At 40.6% G+C, this 23,763-nt stretch overlaps 1 protein-coding gene across 3 annotated transcripts in view; it reads left to right on the top strand.

The window, feature by feature from the left end:
* PTPRU (protein tyrosine phosphatase receptor type U) overlaps nt 1–23,763 on the top strand; it is a 312,459-nt gene that overhangs the window by 217,636 nt on the left and 71,060 nt on the right. For all 3 annotated transcript variants that reach the window (XM_088140061.1, XM_088140060.1, XM_088140062.1), the window contains 2 exons: nt 2,083–2,221; nt 18,060–18,217. In XM_088140061.1, coding sequence (XP_087996187.1) covers nt 2,083–2,221; nt 18,060–18,217 — 297 coding nt within the window. The remainder of the gene's footprint in view (nt 1–2,082; nt 2,222–18,059; nt 18,218–23,763) is intronic.

The following is a 23,763-nucleotide window of genomic DNA, read 5'->3' as shown; positions in this document are numbered from 1 at the left end:
AACCACTTTCATACCAAAAGTGCCAAGATGTGCCTTAACCAGCATGAACTCAATGTTCCAGACAGAAACTTTGGAATGACACATTTCTCTTTATGATGAAGCCTAATTCATGTTCCATTCCACTCATTCAGGGCCATGTCTGGTTCACATCTGTGCTCAGGGACAATGGCTGAAGGTTTTGCGTCTCTTGCTTTTAATTGCAAAAGACACACAGACGGATGATTCCTGCCAAATTTCCACAAGGGCAGTTTGAAGTTTCAGTAGAACAATAACATCAACTGCTGGGTAATTCACCATATGAATTCAGAAGACCATTGCTTAATTGAAAGACCAAGAATCTCTAGGCAAAGTCTGGCTAGGTTGGAAAACTTTATGGCTCTTCAAATGTCAACCATACAAGCTATGCATTTACAGTATATCTATGTCAACGTCTGTTTGTCAAACATCAAACGATACATGGCTCAGATTTGGTTGTTTGGAGCAGCTATCAGCTCTGTAAATAAATAAGAAATCAGTCAGAATGTGGCACTTTCACCCTCCCTTGGTTTTCAGTGGAATGAGAACTACAGAAAGAAGAACTACGGTGTTGCAATTTGGTAATTTGACTTTTGGAGAATAGTGTTATGGGGAGGAGTGCTTTTGTGAGAGCCATGTATATCATTCAAGGATAATCCCAATTTGGTAGTGGAAAAGAATAATTTCTACCACCAATAGAAGTAATCAGAGGAGCATTGTAACTATATACAAGTCTAGCAATCTACCCACCAGCTGTAACATGTTTAAGAAAATGAAAAGAAAAATTGCCATGGAAAAAAGTGTCAGCTTTAGAATTGATGACAGGTTTATTTGGTATAGACTCCTTTATCTGTTATTCTCTGGGTGGTCTGCAGATTGCATACAATCCTTAAGCATCCTTCTGGTGGTTCTGGAGCCCCCCAAAGTTTTACCACTGAAATTCAGTGGCCAACATTCAGCCTCAAGAAGACAAAACTGAAAGAGGATGTGATATTATTCTTTGGGACAGGAAGAGAAATCACACAGTCCTCTCATTCTTCATCTCTCCAGAGAGCAGGATGTGGGATAATGTATTTAAGTTACAGATTCTATGTTTCAGATGAAAGTTGCCATCTCTGAAGGATGATTTATTTTTATAAATCTTTTTATTTATTTATTAAATAAATTATTTTAAAAAATAAATAAAAATTTATTTATATATATTTATTTATAAATAAAATCATCCTTCAGAGATGGCTTTTTAGCTTCAGCTTGATTACATCCAGTGGAGGAAAACCCACACCCTATTTGAATCATTGGTTCCACTGTCAAACTTTCTGACCATTAAGAAACTTTTCTTAACTTTCATCTGAGATAAATAAATAACACTTTTTTCCATGGCAATTTTTCTTTTCATTTTCTTAAACATGTTATAGCTGGTGGGTAGATTGCTAGACTTGCATATAATTACAATGCTCCTCTGATTACTTCTATTGGCGGTAGAAATCATTTATTTATTTATTTATTTATTTATTTATTTATTTATTTATTATGATTTAATTGGGATTCTGTAATGAGGCAGCAGTGGCCCTGAATAGCCTGTGTCCCCTACCAATTCTACATCTCTAAAATATGGCAATAAGACTTTCCCATCCTCATCTTTAACCCCATAGGCTCCATAAATAATTAAAGGTAAAGGTAAAACTTCCTTGGATTGAGATCAGTTCCTAGTGACTTCATGGACATATCCATGAATACTGAAGCAGTTCTCCATCGCTTTCTTCCAGGATGCTATTCTGATTCCCCAATCTAATGTCCATTTCTGGGATTTCTTTTCGGTCCCCCACCCAAACACCAACCAAGCCTGACCTGCTTAGCTTTTGGGGGAGATCAGTTGATGAGGTGTTGCTAACCTGCTTAAAACAATCTATTACCTCTTTAAAAATATCCCAAATGATATCCAGAGTTCTTTCTCCTATCTTCTCTGGTGATGTATACAAATTATGTGCAAAAGGGGGAGAAGCTAATGGTGTCACCTCCTATTTTCATGTTCTCTTGACCCACCTGTTTGCTGTTTATTTCCGACAGCTGCCTGTAAAGAAAGCAAGCGTCCCTTGGAAGTTTCCCAGCACTCGGAGGAAATGGGCCTCATTCTGGGCATTTGTGCTGGAGGACTGGTGGTATTGATCATCCTCCTGGGGGCAATCATTGTTGTCATTCGGAAAGGGTAAGGAAACATTTTGAGGACTTTGCTCTTGCTACCGTGCAGGCAGCTCCACTCACTTTCCAACACATGTACCTCTCTTTGGATCTGAGTCTGGAGACTAGCAGCTTGGTCTGATGGAAGAAGAGAAATGCTCAGAGAAGAGGCAGTCAGGTCTATAGAGACTTGGGCAAAATTGCTTGATTCGCTTCTTAGTAGGGCTGTGCAGTGCTTTGGATTTAATTTGGAAGAGATACTGTGGAATCTGAGGAACATTAAAGGTGCTACATGATTGTGGAAGCAGATACAGCTGCTTTATTGCATCACAGGAAGGTGCTGTGTTCATGTTTCCGTGAGTTCCAAAGTAATTCTTCTGAATTTAATCTGAGGCATTGCACAGCCCTACATTTTAATACAATCCAGCATCATTCACTTTATTCTTGCTAAATCAGACCAGGGCTTATCTACATACCATGCTTGTCACATGGTAATTATTTCTTGAGGACATGTCCTCACGTCATAACCTTCATCTCAGTGGCAGCTTGCTGCTGAGGCAGGCTGAAGCTGGTCTAAGCTGTTCCTGCATGAAGGTATATTTTCTCTGCTCTTATGGCAAAATATTTCTCATATAGATATTTGAAGGTGCATGGAGGATGTGTCTTTGGAGCTCCACAATGAGCTTGGATTCAATTGGTCCAACAGATCTGTTGGGGGACCACCCTTCCCATCTGGTCACTGGCCACCTCAAAGGTCATTTTGGCTGTGGTTACAAGAGGGACAAGTCTTGTATAGCCTATTTCTTTTTTTGAAGTGTGTGGGTGTGATGTGTGTGTGTGTTGGCAATGGGAATACTGACCCTATGTAAGACAAATGAAGATCTATCAGAAGGTCAATGTTCCCCTTGGTAAGCAAAAACAAACTAAAAAAAAAAAAAACTCCCAAAAAGAGCAGTGCTTTCTTCAAAACACAGTGCATAAGCTGTAGTGGCCATTTGAGAAGGAACTTTCTTTATGGACACTATTTAAACAAAGGACCTTCGATTTTCCCTAGTACACTAATTATATTAATTTAACCCGAGACCATTCAGAATGGGAGGCAATCAGGACCTGTTGGAGGAACTCTGCAAATTATCTGATCAGAAAATGTCACCAGCTCTTTCAGTGATCCCAGAGGAACTTTTAAAAGAGCCCTTTGGTCCTTGTTAATGAAGAGCTTTCCCTGGCCTTTTGACAGCCACCTTTTTGGAAGCCAGAAGTTACTGCTGGTGATGCAGAGCAACAAACCTACTGGATAATCTCTTTGCTTCTCCACTTGCTAAACAAATCAATCTTCAACAAGGGGGAGGGGTTAACTCATGTTCAGGGAAGTGATTGGTGGCACAAGATGGGTGGGAAAGAACAGCAGAGAAAGCACAAATTGCTGCCCTGAAACTACTCCATGTTACTTTTTGTGAGGGCAACGCATTGACTGGTCTTGTTACAATAAAGGTAGGCTGTGGGGGCAACATTCTTTCTACCAACACACTGTCCTTCCATCTCCAAGACAGGAGGAAAGTACATTACATTAGTCCAGCATTTTGGTTTTCTGCAATAGCCAGTCAGATGATGCTAGTCTTCTGCAACTGATCTGGGAACCGGAACTGCATTTTCTATGGGTTTTCCCACTTCTTTGAATTTTGCATTGCAAAGAAAAAAGTATGGAAAGAGCTGTGGAGCAAGTGAAAGTAGAGAAATGTTTCTAGTTTTTCATGCAGAATTGGGGAAAAATAAACAAGCGTGTGGAACCATATTGGCACTGTATTAATGAAAGAGAAGTTGATTTGTTCATGCCTAATCATCAGGAATAATTAAAGGTGCAGGCTATTCTTTTCTGTTCCTATTTTCATATCTTTAGTGCAAGTTCTAATTCTGATCTAATTGAATCTTTCTCTTTCCCTCTCCAGCAGCCATTTCATAAATCCTAAGAGATCTTATTCATCCTGCTGCTTTGAAAGGCCACTTCTGGGGTTTCACATTTTTTTCAGGAGAATTTTTTTTTTTAATCCCAGAAAGTATTCAGCAGATTAGATGCTTCATTTTGTTTAATGCCCAAGGTGGCTAAGTGATTTTTTGCAGCATTAAAAAAAAAAAAAATTAAAAGCTTGCATTGATAACATCAATCTCCAGTGATGGGAGAGAGCCTTTTTGCTTTTTCATATCATTTTTCCATGAGCACAAGAGGTGAAAAAGAAACAGGGCTGCTGTTACCAAGATAGACTTTTAAAGCATTCTTTTTAAAATGCCAGTGTTCATCCCACCCAGATTTCTTCTGTGGTTCAAATCCAAAATCCAATCCCAAAAGATGTCTAGGTAAAATTCTTTCACATTTCTACCTCCAGAATTATAGCCAGTGAGGGACTATGGTAGAATATAAATGCAAGCTGTTAAATAGCATTACTTGATAGGGAACAGCCACTGTTAAGTGTATAGCCCAGTTTCTCAACCTCAGCAACTTTATCTCGACTCTGCTCCAGTATTAGTGTAATCCATGCCTCAGCTTTAATTATGTCACAGTGAAGTTGATGCCTACATCTACATAGCAAAAGTGGTTTAGAATGGAAAAGCAATAGTGGGAGATGGCTAGGTTACATTGTACTGCCACATTGAACAGATATTTTTGTGCTTAATGGATCACTGGATTTAACCAGTTTTGCTTTCAATTGGCATTTGGTGATTACTGTTTTTCTCCCCCCATATATCTTCATCTGTATGCCAAGTTCTATCTCTGGTGTATCTTAGAATTTCAACTTTTTTATTGTGGAAACATGTTGCAGGATTGTCACTCCCAGCTAGTAATTTAGAATCAAATGTGATGTAGTATATTATTTCACGCCAGATTTTAATAAGGTCAATCCTCATTTATTCAAGCAGCAGCAGCAGCAGCCTAGATTGGCAGAGGGAGAGACTCAATGGCATATTTTGCATACCACCGGTCTTGGGATTAGGGCGTAGAAATTTTAGATTGCATTGAATTGTGAAATCTTCGAGCACTTACATCAGTCAGCTTAGAGGGACCATTGTTCTGATTTGCCTCTAAAGCAATATTTGTGATGTGCAATAGTGTTGAACAGAAAAATTCTTTTGTAGCAAGCTCTCATTTGGTCCGATGAAAAAAGAATTTTCCTTTTAAATAACGTCAGAGAAAAAGAGAATCTCAGAAAAATTCTCATGATGTTCTTGCACTGATTTAATTAGGAGATTGCTAAGGGTAGGTAAGATAAACCTTTGTAGAATCCTTCCTCTCTAGAAACCTACTGCTTCCATGGCTCCCTTTTTCATTAAATCCCAAGGGAAGACATTATGAGTGAACTCCCTCCTGGAGCATATTCAGTAGCTGCAAAGGGTGAATCCTGTCTTTGAGAAATATTTGGAGATTTTCTCCTCTTCTAGGAAAAAAATGAGGAAATCATTCACCAAATTTCTCTGCCCACAAACTTGATGGAGAATTCCAAAATGCCATTTTGCCCAGGTCTGATATGTACACCTAAATACATATTCCATGTAGGGTGGTGATCTGCTATCTACATAAGAGCACACAAGTAATTTCTTTGTGTAGTAGAGGAAGCTGTATGCAGTTTATTTACATGGAATGGAAATTTGGATGTGTTCCTCAGTTTCAGAGAGGATTGACCTGGGAGTTTCCCACTGATGTGGACTTTTTGCCAACAGCATCATGGTCTTTCACCAAGGAGATAAAACATTGTAGTAAGTTGACACTATGAGGCAAAAACGTATATAAAACAGGGCTCCCTATTTCTGCGTGTGCATTTATATTGAAAGAAGCATGGAAAGTGCCTTAAAGTGTTCCTTGAACTAATTTAAAGGACTAGGTGAGGCACTTAACTATGGTGGCTCTGACCCATAGCCCTTTTAATTGTCATAATTAAATAAGTTTTACACACAGTTAGAAAAGATGGAAAATTAGAGATTTAAATCAGAGGTAGAATCTCCATAGAAAGAGAATAATTCCTAATTCTCCACATGTAGAAGTTGAAAATGAAAAGCAGTGTGCTGAATAGGACTTTCCTCTATGGAGGATCACTGGATAATTTTCAGCCAGTCACTCTTTCTAAGCCCATTCTGTCTGATCCATTTGTTGTTGGGGGAAAAACTGAAGGGATAGTGGTTCTGTGTATGCTTCAGGAGCTCCAGGGGAAAAAGTGAGATTGTTTCAGTGAGAAAATCAATAAACTAAATGTTCACGCACAGTGCAGAACTAAGCTACACCGTCCATGCATAGGGGGTAACAAGCTGAGAATGATAGAGAGAGGTTCATGTAGCATACTCCTCCCCGCTCGTCTTCCTCATGTGTAGAGCTTAGACATAATGATAAAAATTTGAAGAGGCTCATAACAAGAGCATTATCAGTGGATGGCTCTGAGTATTCACCATGGAAAATTAGATACTATATGAATAAGAACAGAGCTGAGGTGATTTGAAATTAGAAATCAGTACCATGGAGAGCTCTAATGTACCCTTGGCTCCTTTTCAGTGTTTCAGACAATCTTTTGGTGGCCACATGGTTGGCATTTTATTTTATTTTTCCTCTGTTTGGGGAATGTTGGGGAGTTTTCTTTGTTTTTTAAACGATGTTAAATCTATGCACTTGCCATTTTTATGAGCTTCCTGCCTCAGAATGTAACCAGCAAGAATCTTGGGCCAAACTCATTAGAATTCTTGTTGTTCCTGTTCCTAACACATCTGTAGGACACAACATTGAGAAAGGCTGTCTTACATTGGTGTCTGGGATAACACCAGAATCAGAATCCATGATTACTGGACATAATGCCTGGAACTCAAAGGATTCATAGACCATACCATGTTTTAGAAGTAAATAGTATCTATGTTAACTCTGGTAACAAGGCTGGACATTTTATGTGAGTCCAAGAAAAAAGAATGAATTCATGCATTCATTAACTCTTGTAGTCAGAAACTCTATCTGGTAGCCAGAAGCTAGGCATTAATAACTGGAGTGGAGCCTCATAGTTTTATACTACTTTGTATGTGCACGTGCATGCTTCATGAATTAGCCTTTTGGATGCATTCATATTCCAGGTAAGCTATTTCTGCTTTTTGTTTAATCCGGAAGATTTTGAGCAGTGAGCATCAGTTAAAGATCAGTGTCAACTTTTTGCTTAGACATGGCAGAGCTATCCTGAGTATAGGTGCTAGTGTCACCAAGATGCTGTCCCCAGTGCTGCTTTGGGTTGCTACTGAACTAATAATTTCTCAACATGGATCTTGCAGAAGGTTCAGAGCTGTAGATCAAAGTCTGGCAGGAAAGCTCGTCAGCCATCACTGCTTCATGTGCCAATTATATTTCATTCATTAGCATTCTGCTTGGCCAGGCAGGGTTCTTCTGCCCTTTTAGGATCATTAGTTTCCAGCAAAGATCTGCTTTTCCAAGATGCCCACCAGGAAAAACCAGGTGTCAATAGGACCATTCATTCAGGTGGTTGGGAATCTCTTAGAAGGATGCTGAGATTGAGCAGAATTGCACACATACAGGGCTCCTATGGATTTGTCCCTGCCCTGTATTATATTGAAGTTGGTGGAGTGCCATTCAACCTTTTTCCTTCTAAACAAACAGGTGCACAAACAATAGAATGGAATTGAACTTTAGGATGGGAATTCATAGTCTTGGAACCATAATTGTTATTTTGGAGCCAGTAACCTTGGAATTACCAGATGGTTAAGATTTAATCTTAAATGGAGACCATAATATGGTGTGAAACTCAAATGTTATGGGACTGCTTATGTTGTGGCCTTTCTGTGGTTAGGAGTCCTATGTATTCACAAGATTCCAGAGTGAGGGTGGCAAACATACCTCTTACTTTGACTGAAAATTAGTCTGGTAGCACCCTTTCTAACTAACATGAAAGCTTATGTCTTTTAATAAAATTTGTTATTCAGAAAAGGTGCTTCCAGGGTCCTGATTCTCCGCCACCATAGACCAACACAGCTCTCCTCCTTTAGTGTCTACTTTGACTGAACATTCTGACAAATGTCATCTAATGACTGAAGAAAATTAGATAGTAACAGTACTATTCGTTATAGCTGGCAGCACGATCGCCATCAAGGCCATAAAATAGATGTTAGTGAAAAAGGTGTTGTGCGCATGTGTATATGAACTCTTTGTCTCAATATCCGATTTCCAATTTGATTCATCTCATTACATTTGAAGAATGGTTGGCTCAACTGTTTGAATGTGTTTTATTGTTAGAATACTTGCTGAAAGACCTAAACTAAGAAGTTGCTGAATCCATAATCTTCTCCGTCTACATGCCTATGCTGGATACCCACAAGAAAAAGATTAATGCTACCAGGGAAAGTTCTCTGTAGATCAACCTCCCTAAATTAGATCTCTTCGGTTATTTAGTCCTACAAATCCTAGAGGACTCAACCAGTATATCCAGTGTTCAAGGACAATGGGAACTGTAGGCCAGAACCTCTGAAGAGATTCAGTTTGGGGAAGACTGAAGTACATGTAAAAACCTTATTATTTTATGTAGTTAACTAAACACTCTGGGAAGAGCATGGAAGGACTAAAGAGAGGGACAGAAAGAGGAGAAAACAGAGAGTTGTATATGCTTTTTAAAAAATAAAATTGGGTCCCACAGGTTTAAGAGTGACTAAATGGAAACAGCTGCTCTAGTGATATTGCACAGAAACTGATTATATAGAAGGATACAAACCAGATGACATTTCATGTAGTAAAGGAACATTAATGCGTTTTGGTTTGTTTCTCTTGATGAAGAACAATTATATGCTTGAAATGTGTTGGGATTGTCTGCCAAACTGTCAATAAATATTTTGTGCACTTCTTTGCCATTTTCCAGAATGATGCCACCGTTTAAGTCTTAATATAAATGTTTGACAGAGAGAAGGAGAAGGGAAAAAAAGCATGTGAAGCTGTGATGAGATTTCACAGAGCAGAGTCTAAATCTGAAGGTTCAACTTCATGTGAACGGGATATTTCTCTTTGTTTTTTTGGCTTGGTGCTGTACCAGCTCACATGGCATGTATCTTCTATGGGGATACGCGTATCATTTGAGGAGCGATTTGATTCGTTTTAGGATTTTTTAAAAATAGTTTTCTAATGCAGTGAGGAACTGGGCTCATATTTGTACTTTGGGGGTAATATTGGGATCCCTATTCCCAACTGTGGGATTTGGGAGCAAGCACAGACATTTTAATTTCCCATAATGCCCGGGTGAACTGATACTATGTTGGATGCTGTATGGCATTATGGGAAATAGGAAAATTTGCAGCTGGGGGTTGAAGGAGAAAGGAGTTGGACCCAAGACAGCGCCATTTTGCCCAAACCTACATATGTGCATTAGTGCTTCAGGTAGCAGTGGGATTCTGTCATCTATGTGCTATGTCAAATTAGCCAAGTTGTTTAACAAAGCCAACTGAGTATTATGTATTAGCAAGATATAAGGCCAGTGAGAAGGTGGCTATTATTTTGCAAATCTTTGATGCCCCACTTCTTGTTGCAGTCACTTGGGATAAAGGCATCTGCCAGGAATGATGACTGTACTACTGATGAAAAAGTTTTTGAGTTTGTCTTCCTCCCTCAATTTTTCCAGTCTGATGCTCTCCTAATGTCTTGGATTTCAACTCCCAAAATACAATGCTACTTTGATTATTATCAGACTTTGGAATGCCACTCTTAATGAAATCTTCTTTTCAAATTTCTTGACAATATTTGCTGACATTTCTATTCACAATTGTAGGAAAAATAATAGTTTTGTATTCCATTACTGTGGTTACCTCAAGCTATATTGTAGTTTGGCTCCTCAACTTCCAACTGTATATATGACTTCTATGCAGTGACTTATATATTGTCCACAGAAAAGCCATTCAAGTCTTTTATTTTTATTTTAATTTTTTTGTACCCATGGCAGGACTTGTAATTAACAAGGGTGTGCAGAGCTTTGAACAGGCATGTTACCATAATGAACCTTCAATCCTAGTGCACCTTTAACAAAGTGTGATAACCCCCCATTTCTAAAAGGCAACTGGGACTCCTGCTCAGAAGCCATATTGATCAAATATGGATTTTGTTTTGACATGTTAATGCTCCCCAGAGTAGAGCATCACCTCCTTGCATACTCCTTGAAATTAATTATGAGGGAAGAGGGAGGGCCAGAGTGAAAGCAGCAGTGGTGGAGGTGGATGGACCCATATCATACATGTGGGTGTATTATCACTTTCTCTTTTTTCCCTCTGGGTTTGGGTGTGAGGTAGGTCAGAAGGGCTGCAAAAAAGAGGGCTTGGGGCTACCTGTAGCTCTGGAATCCTAGATAGCTTCGTTCTGGTCTGGTCTGTGTTGTACAATGGGTGTGAGGAATGGGGATTAAGTAGAAAGATATATTCAGGGGAATAGTGGTAAAGATCTCAGCATCACCATGTTGATATGATATCTCCTTTATCCACTGTTTATGAATTCAAGGCCTTCTTGTGGGTTCCTTCCCAACACTTTCCCCAGCAATTGAGACATAATACATACCTTGCCACTTGTTTAGTAGAGAAAGAGATAATCAACTTAGGCAATGTTATATCTAGTTTGCACCATGTACTTTATTTCTAGGCATTTATTTGGTAGAATGAGCCCAGTATTACTAGCAATTCAAGAACGGTTCCACGGCTGAATTGCTGCTCATTTTGCAACAAAATAGGGATATTTATGAAACAGTTGCGGGAAGGAAATGAGGATGTTCTGGCTGTTCATTCTTGGGCTATGAATTATAATAAGCAAAGGCACATGCTTTTGCTTTTGTTTGTACAGATTCCTGGAAATTAGATGCTCTCCATATGGCAAGTTTGGCTGGTTTCAATCAACTCCTCCAAGACCTCTTCTTTAACTAGATAGGCTAAAGGATAAAGAGGGATGGAAGATACACATTCTGGGTTGACTATTTGGAGGTTGCATCTGATGCAAAAGCTGCCACTTGTAGTTTTTTTTTACTATACCTTAGAGCAGGGTGGTCAATCTTTTGGTTGCCTGTAGCAGTGCTTCATTTTCTGGCAGAGGGCAGATGAGGCTACAGTGGCTAGGACAGGGTTTCTCAAGCTCAGCAACTTTAAGATGTGTGGACTTGAACTCCCAGAATTCCCCAGCCAGCATGCTGGCTGGGGAATTCTGGGAGTTGAAGTCTACACTGTCAGGTTCGGTCAGCACGAGGCTTCAGGGAAGCACGGGGTTGCAGGGAAGCTCGCAACCAGACCACGCGGAATCCACCGGCGGTAGCTAGCGGGGAAAAGAGGAACCGAAAGCGCCGCTAATTAACGAGCCACCTGCGGCCAGCTAAACAGGAAAACCGCAGTGGAAGCTTTTAACTATGAACTGATAACGGCGCGAGCAAGCAAGGAACGGGGCCGCAGGGCAGCGAAACAAGATCGCAACGCAGCACAGAACCCGCGGGTCTGCACGTAGCAGGGAGGGACCAACCCAGCCGGAGGGGGACTGGCAATCAAGGACAATGGACTCTGACCGACCCTGCCATCATGAACGATCAGGGGGGACATTGGGGGGCCTAATAGCCCACAGCCGCAACGCGATCACGAGGCGGGAAAAAGCGCGGGAAGGGGGGAATATAACAAGTGATGCAATTGTACCAAGCCAGTCCTGGCTTTGCTTGTGACTACTACGTTACGCATGAGTAAACCTTCTTTGTGAACCACACGTGTCACGAGAGTTTCTCTGTCGAACGGGGCAAATCTCACATACACATCCTAAAGTTGCTGAGCTTGAGAAACCCTGGGCTAGGATGATTCCTGTCATACAGATAGGACAGATTCTCCATATGGGCCTGCTGGCTGGCTGTGCTTTTCCTTGCCCCGCTAAATCTATATTAAGGTTTAGTTTTCATGTTTCCCGTTACATAGTCAGCAGAAGCACTGCTGCTGCTTTTCAGCAGCTGTGCCACCAACATTCAGGGGAGCTGTTCGGGAGATCTCTAACAGCTTATCTACTGCTGCGTCCAGCTACATCTTGATTCATGGTTCCAGCTTCTTTCTTTTTTCAAGGCAAGAGGAGGTATGGGTTGCCCAAAGGCAACGAACAGAGAGTGTTTCCAGGTGGGCTGGGATTTCTGAGGCATTGCATATCTCCGGCGGTCCAAGTCATCTGATTTTTGATTGCTGCCGGATGGGCTAAGATGGTCTGACATGAGAAGCGTTCCCTCAGTTTAAGGACAACAGAAGAGATGGAAAGCTGCTTTGGGGGTGAGGAATTTGCATTGCTGCTGAAGGGGGAATCATGGCTCAAGAGCTGCCTGCTGAAGTGGGAGGGGGGAGCTAAAAGCAATGATAGGCAGGCTTCTCTCTCTTTTCCTTCTGCTGTTTCTAACATCTCCTTCCTCTGTACCCCGTGGGCTTCTGGGAAAGCAAACTACCATTCATGCAAAGGATCCACATTAGTTCTTACAAAGGCTTTTCAGAATGAGGCCCACGGAGCATATACATTTAGGCTTAGGGCAGTGTTTCTCAACCTTAGCAACTTTAAGATGAGTGGACTTCAACTCCCAGGATTCCCCAGCCAACCATGAAGTCCACTCATCTTAAAGTTGCCAAGGTTGAGAAACACTGGGTTAGGATGATAAGTTGCTTATCTTGTGATTTAAAGCTTTGGCTGGTGACCTTGCTTGCTGTCTGACAGTAAGCACCTATGGAAGCTACTTGGCATCTCTACCCAACGGCTTTCTCAATGTTTCTTCCCTCTCTCTCCAACACCCCTTCCCCTCTCTTTGCATGGGCAAAGGCTTGGTCCAAATAACCCATCTTTTCCTTTATTATCTGCCAAGAAAAAAGCTGCTTATGCAATATCTGCTTTTCTCTTTGTTTGCACGCTTGCCAGGAGGAACTACTATTCCTATTCCTATTACCCGTAAGTAATTCTCATTCAGTTGTCCTTGCTTCATTGCTTGCTGCTGCCAACTATTTTCTTTCTTTGTCACATGAATGTTTAAAATCCCCCCCCCCCATTTTTAGGGGGGGTTTACAGAAATGGTGATGTTGAATGTTGCTTAAATAAAATGGAAATGCTTCAGAACAGGGGGAGTCGGGGGGTGAGTTTGCAGCTGGAGAGAATCAAGATTCCCGTTAGAAAGCCAGATATGTCCAGGGTGCATAATGTGTTCTATTTCCACTGAACCTGCTTTGCACAGGATGAAAGCCAAGGGTTGGAAATAGTCCAATTTCTTCCCCCCAAAATGGGGAAAAATAGTTCCTCCTTTCCAAATCAGTCCAACTATAGTCACAGTAGCCCTCAAATACATCTCCTCCTTATTCCTTAAATGTCATACTTTGATGTGCTTCTACCCAACTTAAAAGGTGTTAAAAAGAGATAAAGACGGTAAAAAAACAAAACCCTTCTCTCTGCACTCCCCAATTGCCCCCAATTGTTATTGTGTGGGAATAAGGCTGTCCAAGACTGCCTGAACTGAAGGACAAGATGGTCCCTGTTCTCTGTTCCATGTACATAAGTTCATTTGAACTTATTGTCCAGTTCATTGTCCAGTTGAATTTTAGTTCTGTATAGGGAGATGATATTAGCCTGTCTTGTTAGAACTGAGGCAGCAAACCAATTAGGGATTGTGGCAGGCATGGACACACCACTGCTTTCAAATGGGGAGAATATTCCCCCAACCATCTGCTATCTGAAGCAATTCCCTCCTTTTCCCTAATGCTAGGACCTGCGGTTGACAGTGAGAGATGGAGGAGCCCCTTTTTCTATTCCAAGTGGCAAAATCATTGGGAGACTTGAAACTCTTTCTTTCAAACTAGATGTTAAAAGGTCTTCACATTCTGTTCTGGTCATGAGCTTGGCCAAGTTCATTGTCATCTCTAGATAATGAAAAACAGGGAAATTATTTGAATCTGTTTTCTTCTACATTCTCAAGAATGGAACTTTTAGGAGCATGAGGCTTTCTGAGCTGGTGGTGGTAACTGAAGAGGTGGGGAGATTTTCAAGGGTTACATGACATCAGTGTGGCACTTACCTTTACATTTGCTTTTATATGGACTCCTGAGGGTGAAGAGTTTCAGATATGGAAGTATTTGCATGTACAGTAGAAGCTTCTTGTTGGGAATAGTTGCACTATAAGCATGGTGACTCTCTTTTTACTTACACCACCAGCATGACTTGTTGGACTGAACATTCCCATGTTGGATTGAACACTCAAACATGGTACCTGAATAGGGTGTTTCTGTAGGGCTGCAATAAGATCTACATCATTTCTCCCCATTCCTCGCTTTCCCTGAACCAGGAAAATTCAGAGAGAGAGAGAGAGAAAAATGCAACTAAACAATAAAAATCCCAAATGATGTTTATATAGATATATGGTTTCAACTACGGGGGGACGCGGTGGCGCAGCGGCTTAATGACGCTGAAAGTTGCCGACCAGAAATGGTCGACGCTTCAGTGGTTCGAGTCCAGCCTTCGCGTTAAACAGGGTGAGCTCCTGTTTCCTCCCCAGTTCCTGTCAACCCAACAGTTCGAAAACTTACGTGAGTAGATAAATGGGTACTCTCACTCCGGTGGGAGGAAAAATGCTGGCGGCGCCTTGCAAAAAAGGAGTTGGGAGCAGTTGCCGATAAGCGCGAAAAACCGAAAAACCGCGTGCGCCCGAAAAGGGCGCGAAGCAACGGAAACCCCGCCTCCTGCGCTCGCCAGCTGGGCTCTGCCCTAGGAAGGAGGCTCTGGCAAACCACTTCCGAAAAACAGTTGCCTTGAAAACTGCAAGGACTCGTCCAAGCAGTCACTGCAGGGTCAGCAATGACTGAGCGCAGACAAAAAAAAAAAAAAAAAAAAATGGTTTCAACTAAAGAATAAAGCTTTGTGAGCCCTGAATTTTGGCTTTTAACTGAAAACTGAGTTTCAGACTAAAAATTCCCTGTAAAAATTGAAGCAAAAGTTTTAATACAGCTGGGAGCAATGAAAAGCAAATTATATAAAGTTGACTCTTTGTAAGTAGCTGAAGAACTTGTCTATGCTTAAAATCACATTGGGAGTAGAATCAATAATATTGAACAGACATAAGTGCTGTATTTCAAGATGAGGCAATGCTATAGGTTCTAGAATAGTTTTACAGACATCTCTAGTTGAGTGCACTTATAAAGGACTAAGGGGGTGTATGTGGGTATTGTTGTTTTCTTGCCTTTAAGAAACTTGCTACTTTTTTTTGACAAGCGGTCCTATGACTTTTTTCTTGGGGTGTTTGTACATTGTATTGTCAAAATAATCTAATTATGTCATGACTTTATTGATATGTGAACCAAGACTGCTTGATAAATCTCCAAGGGAAAAATAAAAATATAAAGAAAGAGAGAGAGAGACAATATGAGAGAAAATGTATTTATAGTTGTAGGGTAATACTGCAGTTTGACTGAGGTGATATCTTTGGGCAGTGTTTCTCAACCTTGGCAACTTTAAGAGGTATGGCTGGCTGGGGAATTCTGGGGGTTGAAGTCCACACCTCTTAAAAGTTGCCAAGGCTGAGAAACACTGCCTTTAGGTGTCATGGAGAGTATAGAAATGAGGAGCTGATCCATGTGCCTCGTTCATTACTTGGCTTCTTCTTACTTATTCCTTAACACAGCCTTATCAACAACCCCTTTCTACCCATGTCTGTGAAGGCTGAAATTTTAAGGGTGGGAATTCTGGAGGAAACCAACTGCAGAATGCACATTAGCTTGGAAGAAAATATGTGGGTTTTGTTACCTTGAAAATATTTTGATTTATACAACTATCAGTATATAAATTGCCCTCCTTTTCTTATAATGCCTCTTTATCCAGGGACATGTCCCTTAATCTTGACAAATAGCCCTTACTTAATTAATTGCGTTGCGTTTAGGAATGATCACAAAACAAAGCACTCTTTTTCAAATTTCGGATATTACCAGAACTGAACATTTAAATTTATAAGATAATTGGGATAGACTCAATATATAACACAGATAAAAAGGAACTTCCTTTTAAATACATAATCATGCACAAAATAACTCAAGAAATGTTGATGTAATTGTTCTGACATTTGTTCCTTGTACCACTGTTGAAAAATAACCACTCCAAATGCTGACAAAGAACACACATCAAAAATGCACTGCTGCCAGTCAGGGATAGATTTATCTTTCTTCTTCTTCTTCTTCTTCTTCTTCTTCTTCTTCTTCTTCTTCTTCTTCTTCTTCTTCTTCTTCTTCTTCTTCTTCTTCTTCTTCCTCTTCTTCTTCTTCTTCTTCTTCTTCTTCTTCTTCTTCTTCTTCTTCTCCTTCTCCTTCTCCTTCTCCTTCTCCTTCTCCTTCTCCTTCTCCTTCTCCTTCTCCTTCTCCTTCTCCTTCTCCTTCTCCTTCTCCTCCTCCTCCTCCTCCTCCTCCTCCTCCTCCTCCTCCTAATCATCATCATCATCATCATCATCATCATCATCATCATCATCATCATCATCATCTTTACTAGAAGTTTTGGAAGGGATAGATTTATCTTTCTAGTGTTGGAATAATAATACTTTTGGCTCTATTTCATGTGTGAAATGCCCGTAGCTCTCAATATGTTAATAGCATCCATATGCTAAAGATATAACCTAGATCAGTTTTCTACAACTTGGCTGCTCTCCAGATGTGTACATTTTAATTTCCAGATTTCTCAGCAATAGCCACACATCTGGAGGGCAGCCAGGTTGAGGAAAGCTGGCTTAAAAGATCATGCACTTCTTTAACAGATAGCAATTGTTTTGATAAGCAACAATCAACCTCAAACCTGACTGGCAGTCTGATGAATATCAGACCAAAATAGTAGGATAAGACCAAACCATATGAGTTAATGTTTTAAATTATATTCCCAGCATTAATGCAAACATGTGGCATAGTTCTGAATGAGAACTATGGGATGCACACACAGGAATTATTGCTTGTTAATGCAATTAATATACTGCATGTATATCGGAAGCTAATGTTAATTTGTCACCCTTACTAGGTCGACCAGACAGGAAACACAACCTAATGAGCTAATTCTACTTTACTGTAAAGCTACATCTTGCAAGTCTGAAAGTATTTCCCTCATCCCTTTTATAGCTCAGAAACTAGGGAGAGTCTGTTCTGAGCCTCTTGCCCCTCCCACATTCCTCCTGCAGGCTAAGCTGCCTTTTATCTGACTGTTCTCTTGGTTGCATCTCATTGCCCTGTCCCACAAGGTCATTCCCACATACCATTACATAATTTGAAAGCTTTGGGACTATTAAAGGGTTAGAAAAAGTATTTGGAGTATTGTAGGCAGATTACTGGGAAACAGCCAGCTGATAGTTTTGATGAGTTAGCCCTACCCTTTCTGATCAGGATGAAACTCTGTTAGGCAGAAGTTGGTGTCCATAGACAACAGGAGGCCTAGTTAACCAGGAGGAGGCATAATTCACCTTTTTGAAGTTTTGTTGGATATAGTAAAACTGTATACATCTATCCCAATTTTGTAGTGTGAGATTAGCACCTTATCCAGGTGAGATTGTCTTAGACCCGTGGACATGGTATTAGGACAGGTAGCGTGCAGAAATTCTATTAATTCTGAAGGTGGTTCTGTTATTGATAAAATTTGAGAGCAGTCAATAAGTACAGCCTCTTGACTTTTCTAAGGTAAGCATCCACAACATCAGAAATTGCTTCCACTAACTGTACCTGTGAGATTACCCCCAATTCTTTTGTTTTTTTCTCCTCTTCCCTCTCTTTTTTCCTTCTCTTTTTTCCTTCAGGAATCTGCTTATAGAGAGAATTCAAAGTGGATTGCACCGTGTAACATTTGCCTACTTTCCTTCTTTGTAATCTTCCACTAGGAAACCTGTCAACATGACCAAAGCCACAATCAACTACCGCAATGAGAAAACACACATGATGAGTGCAATTGATCAGAGCTTCACAGACCAGAGTACCCTTCAGGAAGACGAGAGGCTGGGATTATCTTTCATGGATACTCACAATTACAACAACAGAGGTCAGTTTCAAATGAATACATACTGCCCTGATCCAAGATACAGCAGTGGAATCAATATTACAGAGTAACATAGATTTCATTGGTATTTCTGTTGGCAGTACAATGAAATTAGGGTTAGAGTTAGAGTTACGTTTCCTTGGGCTCTGCAACTGAATTTCATATGAGGGTTAAATGCTTTAGGGAAACTTTTTAAGATTAGTGTTATGTTATAATAGGGACTGCCTGCCAGGCAGAGGTGTCCAAAAAGTCAAAATGGCAGCTGCAATCAAAGCCTTTTTACTGTGCATTGCGACACATGTAAAAAAAGGAGCAGGGCTTTAATCACATGGTTTGGACTACCTTCTTGACTTTTTACACCTTTCTGAAGATCCCCCTGCTGCCAATTTTTAGGACAGAAAATTTCTACTGGCAGTCGGGTGAAAGGAGGGTTAGGCTTCTCTGAAGTCTGTGGTTCAATTTAGTGTGAGAGTTAGGTTCAGAAAAAACCAATGCAGGCTTATTGGTCCTGGATCTCTCCCAATATACTCCTACTTGACTTTTCATGAATTCCTACATTGGTTGGATCTTTGGAAGTGTTATCAATTTAAACTGTTGGGGCTAATCTTCTGGGCTGTGCGTCCAATGTTATCTGATAAACCTGATTACAATTCATGTTCTTGTGCTCTCAGCTCAATGGTGTAATCAGTTGATTCCTTATCTTAAAATTGCCACCTCACATTTTAGGCTTTTTTCCCATTTAGCTCCTACTCTCTGGCTTCAACTCCTCTTTGAGTTAGGCCTGTAGTCCAATCTTTAGGAATTTTAAATGTTAAAAGGCTTAAAATGCTTCTTTTTTCGGGACCTTTATGAAGGTGGAAAAATCTCTCTCATGATTTGATTTGTATTAAACGTGTATTTGTATTAAGAATGGCTTATGTTGAGTACTATATTGTATCAAGATATGATGCCATTGATTATTATATAGTTTTATTGTGGTTTATATTACATATAGTTTTGGGTTACCTGGACTGTGCTTAGTTATAAACTAAATTATAAGCAGACACTTTCTCACAATTCACCTGCCAAGAGATGAAAAGAAACATAGGTCATAGTGCACTGCAGGGAAAAAAAAAATCTCCTGTCCTTTTTCATGCTACTTCTCATTCAGTTTGATGAAGGAAACCTCGCTTTTGACATTTCTTTCAAATGAGAAAAGAATTGCTCAGCTCCATTTGGCCTAGCTAGTCTGCTTTACATGCCTGTTTGCTGGGCACCGTGTCTCTATCACCATTTTGGCTTGGACTCTGAGAGAGCCTGGGCATCTGGTCTTTTGTCGTTTGTGTATTTAGACTGCAATATAGAATTCCTGGGAAATCAGTAGATCAGTCAGCCAGAATCCTGCTCTTTGATGGGTATGAACCTTCTGTATGTCTCGGCATGGTGGCGTGCGTGCAAGTGTGTTCTGGGGACATCATCAAGTAAAGAAAGGACATCACACGCAAAAACACAAATCTGGAATGGGGATGGGGGAGAGAAGAGGCACTTTGTCGGAGAGCAGGAATGGATAGGAAAGAAGCCAGATGCACGGACGCAGATAATGGGGACAGATAGTGCTGTTTCTTGCTATACAAATGCAGTGCAAAATGTACTTACAAGACTTTATGTGGATAAGTGTATCAATATGTATTTGTATCTATAGCAGGGTTTCTCAACCTTGGCAGCTTTCGGACGGGTGGACTTCAACTCCCAGAATTCCTCAGCCAGCCTTGCTGGCTGGGGAATTCTGGGAGTTGAAGTCCACCCGTCCGAAAGCTGCCAAGGTTGAGAAATACTGATCTATAGTAACCTAGCAAGTGTAGGTACTCTAATATCTACTTAATACTTAGAGTTGAAGTCCACCCGTCCGAAAGCTGCCAAGGTTGAGAAACACTGATCTATAGTAACCTAGCAAGTGTAGGTACTCTAATATCTACTTAATACTTAGAGTTGAAGTCCACCCGTCCGAAAGCTGCCAAGGTTGAGAAACACTGATCTATAGTAACCTAGCAAGTGTAGGTACTCTAGTATCTACTTAATACTTAGAGTTGAAGTCCACCCGTCCGAAAGCTGCCAAGGTTGAGAAACACTGATCTATAGTAACCTAGCATGTGTAGGTACTCTAATATCTACTTAATACTTAGAACTTAACAACTTAAATTTCTACTACTTTAGTTATAATACAAATTGCTTTGCTGCTAGTTTCTTCCTCCCCACCCCCCACTACCTTATCTACAGTTTAAGAACGCTAATAGCTTCTCCCCTTAATATGCTGTTTCCTGCTTAACCAGTGCCTGAACTACAGTACATGGAGTTTGCCTTGTCACCCTCTAGAGTCCAGGGCTGCATTGTCTTTCTGCTCTTTTCTGCAGGTTCTTTTTAGATTCAGCTATCTCAGGCCTCTTCCTGGATCTTCTCCAGATCCTCTGGCTTCTGGCTCTCCCAGTCATGGCCTCTTCTGCTCCACAGCTTGTCCAGTCATGTCTCACTCCAGCAGCATCTCCTGCCAAACCTAGAAAAACACCCTCTTCCTGTCTACCTGCTCTGGTTTCTTTGATATGTCTTTCTGTTGAACCCTATCTGCCCACCCGCAGGTGCTTCTAAAACTCCCCCCACGTTCTCTGCCGGTGCCCATGGACCTAAACTGGGCAGCTGACTGACCACTGCAGAGGAAAAAAATGTGACCTTCATAGTTCACCCTTCTACACTCTTTGTCTGTTGAAACCAATTTGTGGTGAAAATTGGATTTAGATGGGAGAAAAGAAAGAAAGATCCAGAGGCACAATAGCTTTGGTTCAGACTTCTCTGCTTTGTATTTGGAATCAACTCTTCCAATCACTCAGGCAGACTTTTGAGTGTGGGGTTGTTTGACATAAGCATATTGATCTTCTATTTCTCTGACAGGACTATCGATCTCCTGGGAGATCGATAGTCCTGTCAGAGGAAGCACATGGTAAATAATAAAACTTAAGGCTAAATAAATAAAATAAGACAAAAATAAGGTTTCAGACCCCAGCTCTGCCCTGCCATATGTTCAGCTGGCAGTTGCTTTTCTTTCTGGTGGGTGATTCTTGCTGGGAGGGAAGAAGTAGGTAGGGAATCCACCAACCGCTACCTTGAAACTATCCTGCATTACACGGGGTGAGGCCCACAAGACTGCAGAGGTGGAGTACAAATCAGCTGTTGGGAGAGGGCAATTTATGCCAATATACTTTCCTCCCAACTTCAGGGACAGGAAGAAAGCACATTAACGGGGCTGTGAAGAAGAACCTTTTGTTTGGACTGCCTGACTTCTCCCATGCAAACATCCTGCAATATCTAGTGTATGCCTCTTGGCTCTCCTCCTTCCTTTAATGGAAATCCAGGGCATTTTCTCTGTCTGTATGCAATTGCCACCTTGTATTTTCACCAGTCTTCTTTCAAATATGTTCTTTCCCAAAGAGAGCAACAGTGTGATGTTCGTTTGGGTCTTTTTCTTTTGAATGATAGCAAAAGTGTTTCAAAATGATGAGAAAAAAAAGGAAATGGAAGAGAGAGGCTAGATAGATCTATGGCCTGTCCCTCTTTTTCAAGTTATTCATGGAAAAGGAAGACTTGCTCAGGCCCAAGGCTGATTCATAATCCTGTATCTCAGGGCTGAGAAGCTGTGGTCCCCAGCACTCCACTTCCTTATCATACTACTGATTTCAGAGAAGAAAAACAGGAACTGAAAAATTCCCCTTCTGGTGGTATCAGGGCATCACTGGATGAACTGCCACCCTTTTGAAGGTTGGGAGGCTGAGTTGTAGCCTCTAAGCTACAAATATTGTCCATCCCTGCTGTTAAGTTATTTCATATAAACTATAAAATAACTGACAGCAGGGATGGGCAATGCTATATTTATATTTTATTTTTATCAGATATTTGTTCCAGGACAGCTTGCATGAAGATTTTCCTTCATTTTTTCCCCACAACAACAACCCTTGAAGAAAGTTGCACTAAGAAAGTGAATGGTTCAAAGTCACCCAGTCCTATTCAAGGTCTCCAATTCAACACTTGAATCATTATACTACACTTGTTTAGAGCAGGGATGATTAGCTCCGGTGGGAATTAGGGAATCACCTAGAACCCTTTGACCCTAGCGACCTTGTAGCAGGGTCCAGGACACCTCCACTCACATCTTTTCTAACCTTTCTTGCTCATACATACCCAGACCTTATATATACCAGGATGGTTTGCCTCTCTCCATTGCTGATGAAGATGGTAAGGAAAAATGGATATGGATTCTGAGCTGTATAGAGTGGCCCTAAGTGGCAAACTGGCCCTTGTATGGATTAGAGCAGTGACTTGGGAATTCTGGGAGTTGAAGCCCACTCATCTTAAAAGTTGCCAAGGTTGAGAAATATTGGTTGAAAGGCTTGTCTGAGTATATGCAGTGAGTTTTGGGTTGCTCCGTAGCAGATAACTGCATGCTCCAGAGCTTGCTATAGGATACATCATTTTGAATGCAACTTGCCTACAGAATCCTGATTCACTTTTACAGTCAATACTGTTTGGAATTCTGGGCGATCTCTCCTCGTTTTGGCAGCACCCTGCCACCAACAGCATATGATATCCAGGATCAAGACCTATCTCTATGGAGATGTTGAATTTGCCTTTTGTTTATGCAAATGGGTAAAAAACTGATCAAAATCTTGCCACAGGAGCAGCAGGAAAAGTGAACATTTGCATAATTTGTCTTTCGATACATTGTGTTATTTCCCTTAATATTGTAAATGCAAAGTCAATCTAATTGAAAATAATTCATTAAGAGCATGCAATGGGATGGGATGGAAAATGACTGGATCTCAGAATGGCCGCTCCTGGATTTTTTTTTTTTCCCTTTTAATTCCAAGGTCTTGCTTTTATAGGCTTAGGGTCAAATAAGTGATTATCTTACTGGGATTAACCCCAATTAGTGGTGGTTAGGTTTATTTCCTCTGGATATACACACATCTCATCTTTCCACTGGTAGCATCACAGATGGATTTATTGAAATCATTATTTTTAAAAAAATATATAGTTAGGTAAAATATTTGTAAGTCTAAAAATGGAATGGATGATCTTTTTTATCCCACTGATTTTCTTAGGGAGAAAAATTTGTATTATAATTACTTTAATTCAGTTGCTCATTTGGCTAAACCTTCATAGTATTTTCTCTCTTCCACTTAAAATCTAATCTGCATTAGGAATTGTTAGTAGGCATTGCATATAATACAACACTCAACCTAAAATGTTACCTAACCTTCTCCCAGCAAACAACAAGAAAAAGAAAAAAAAATCCAAACCCAACATCAGCAATAATAACAAAAAAGTTGCCATTGTAGAATTGGAAGGGATCACAAGGATTATCTTGTCCCTCTCTCTGCAATGTGCAAAAGATGTGGCCATGAAGCCTCATCTTATAAAGATCTGGAAATGGAGAACCCATAACCTCCAGTAGGATAGAGGATGTTTGGGAAACATTACGGCAGAGCACATTGAATCTCTGGTCTGCAAGGCACATTCAGCAC

This window comes from Python bivittatus, unplaced genomic scaffold (assembly GCF_059951505.1).
Source record: "Python bivittatus isolate LINGU-HERP-01145 unplaced genomic scaffold, Pbiv_v1 ctg000310_np1212, whole genome shotgun sequence".
Classification (NCBI taxonomy): Eukaryota; Metazoa; Chordata; class Lepidosauria; order Squamata; family Pythonidae; genus Python; species Python bivittatus.
Note: the sequence above shows the minus strand (reverse complement) of the source record. Positions and strands in the feature narration are given on the sequence as shown.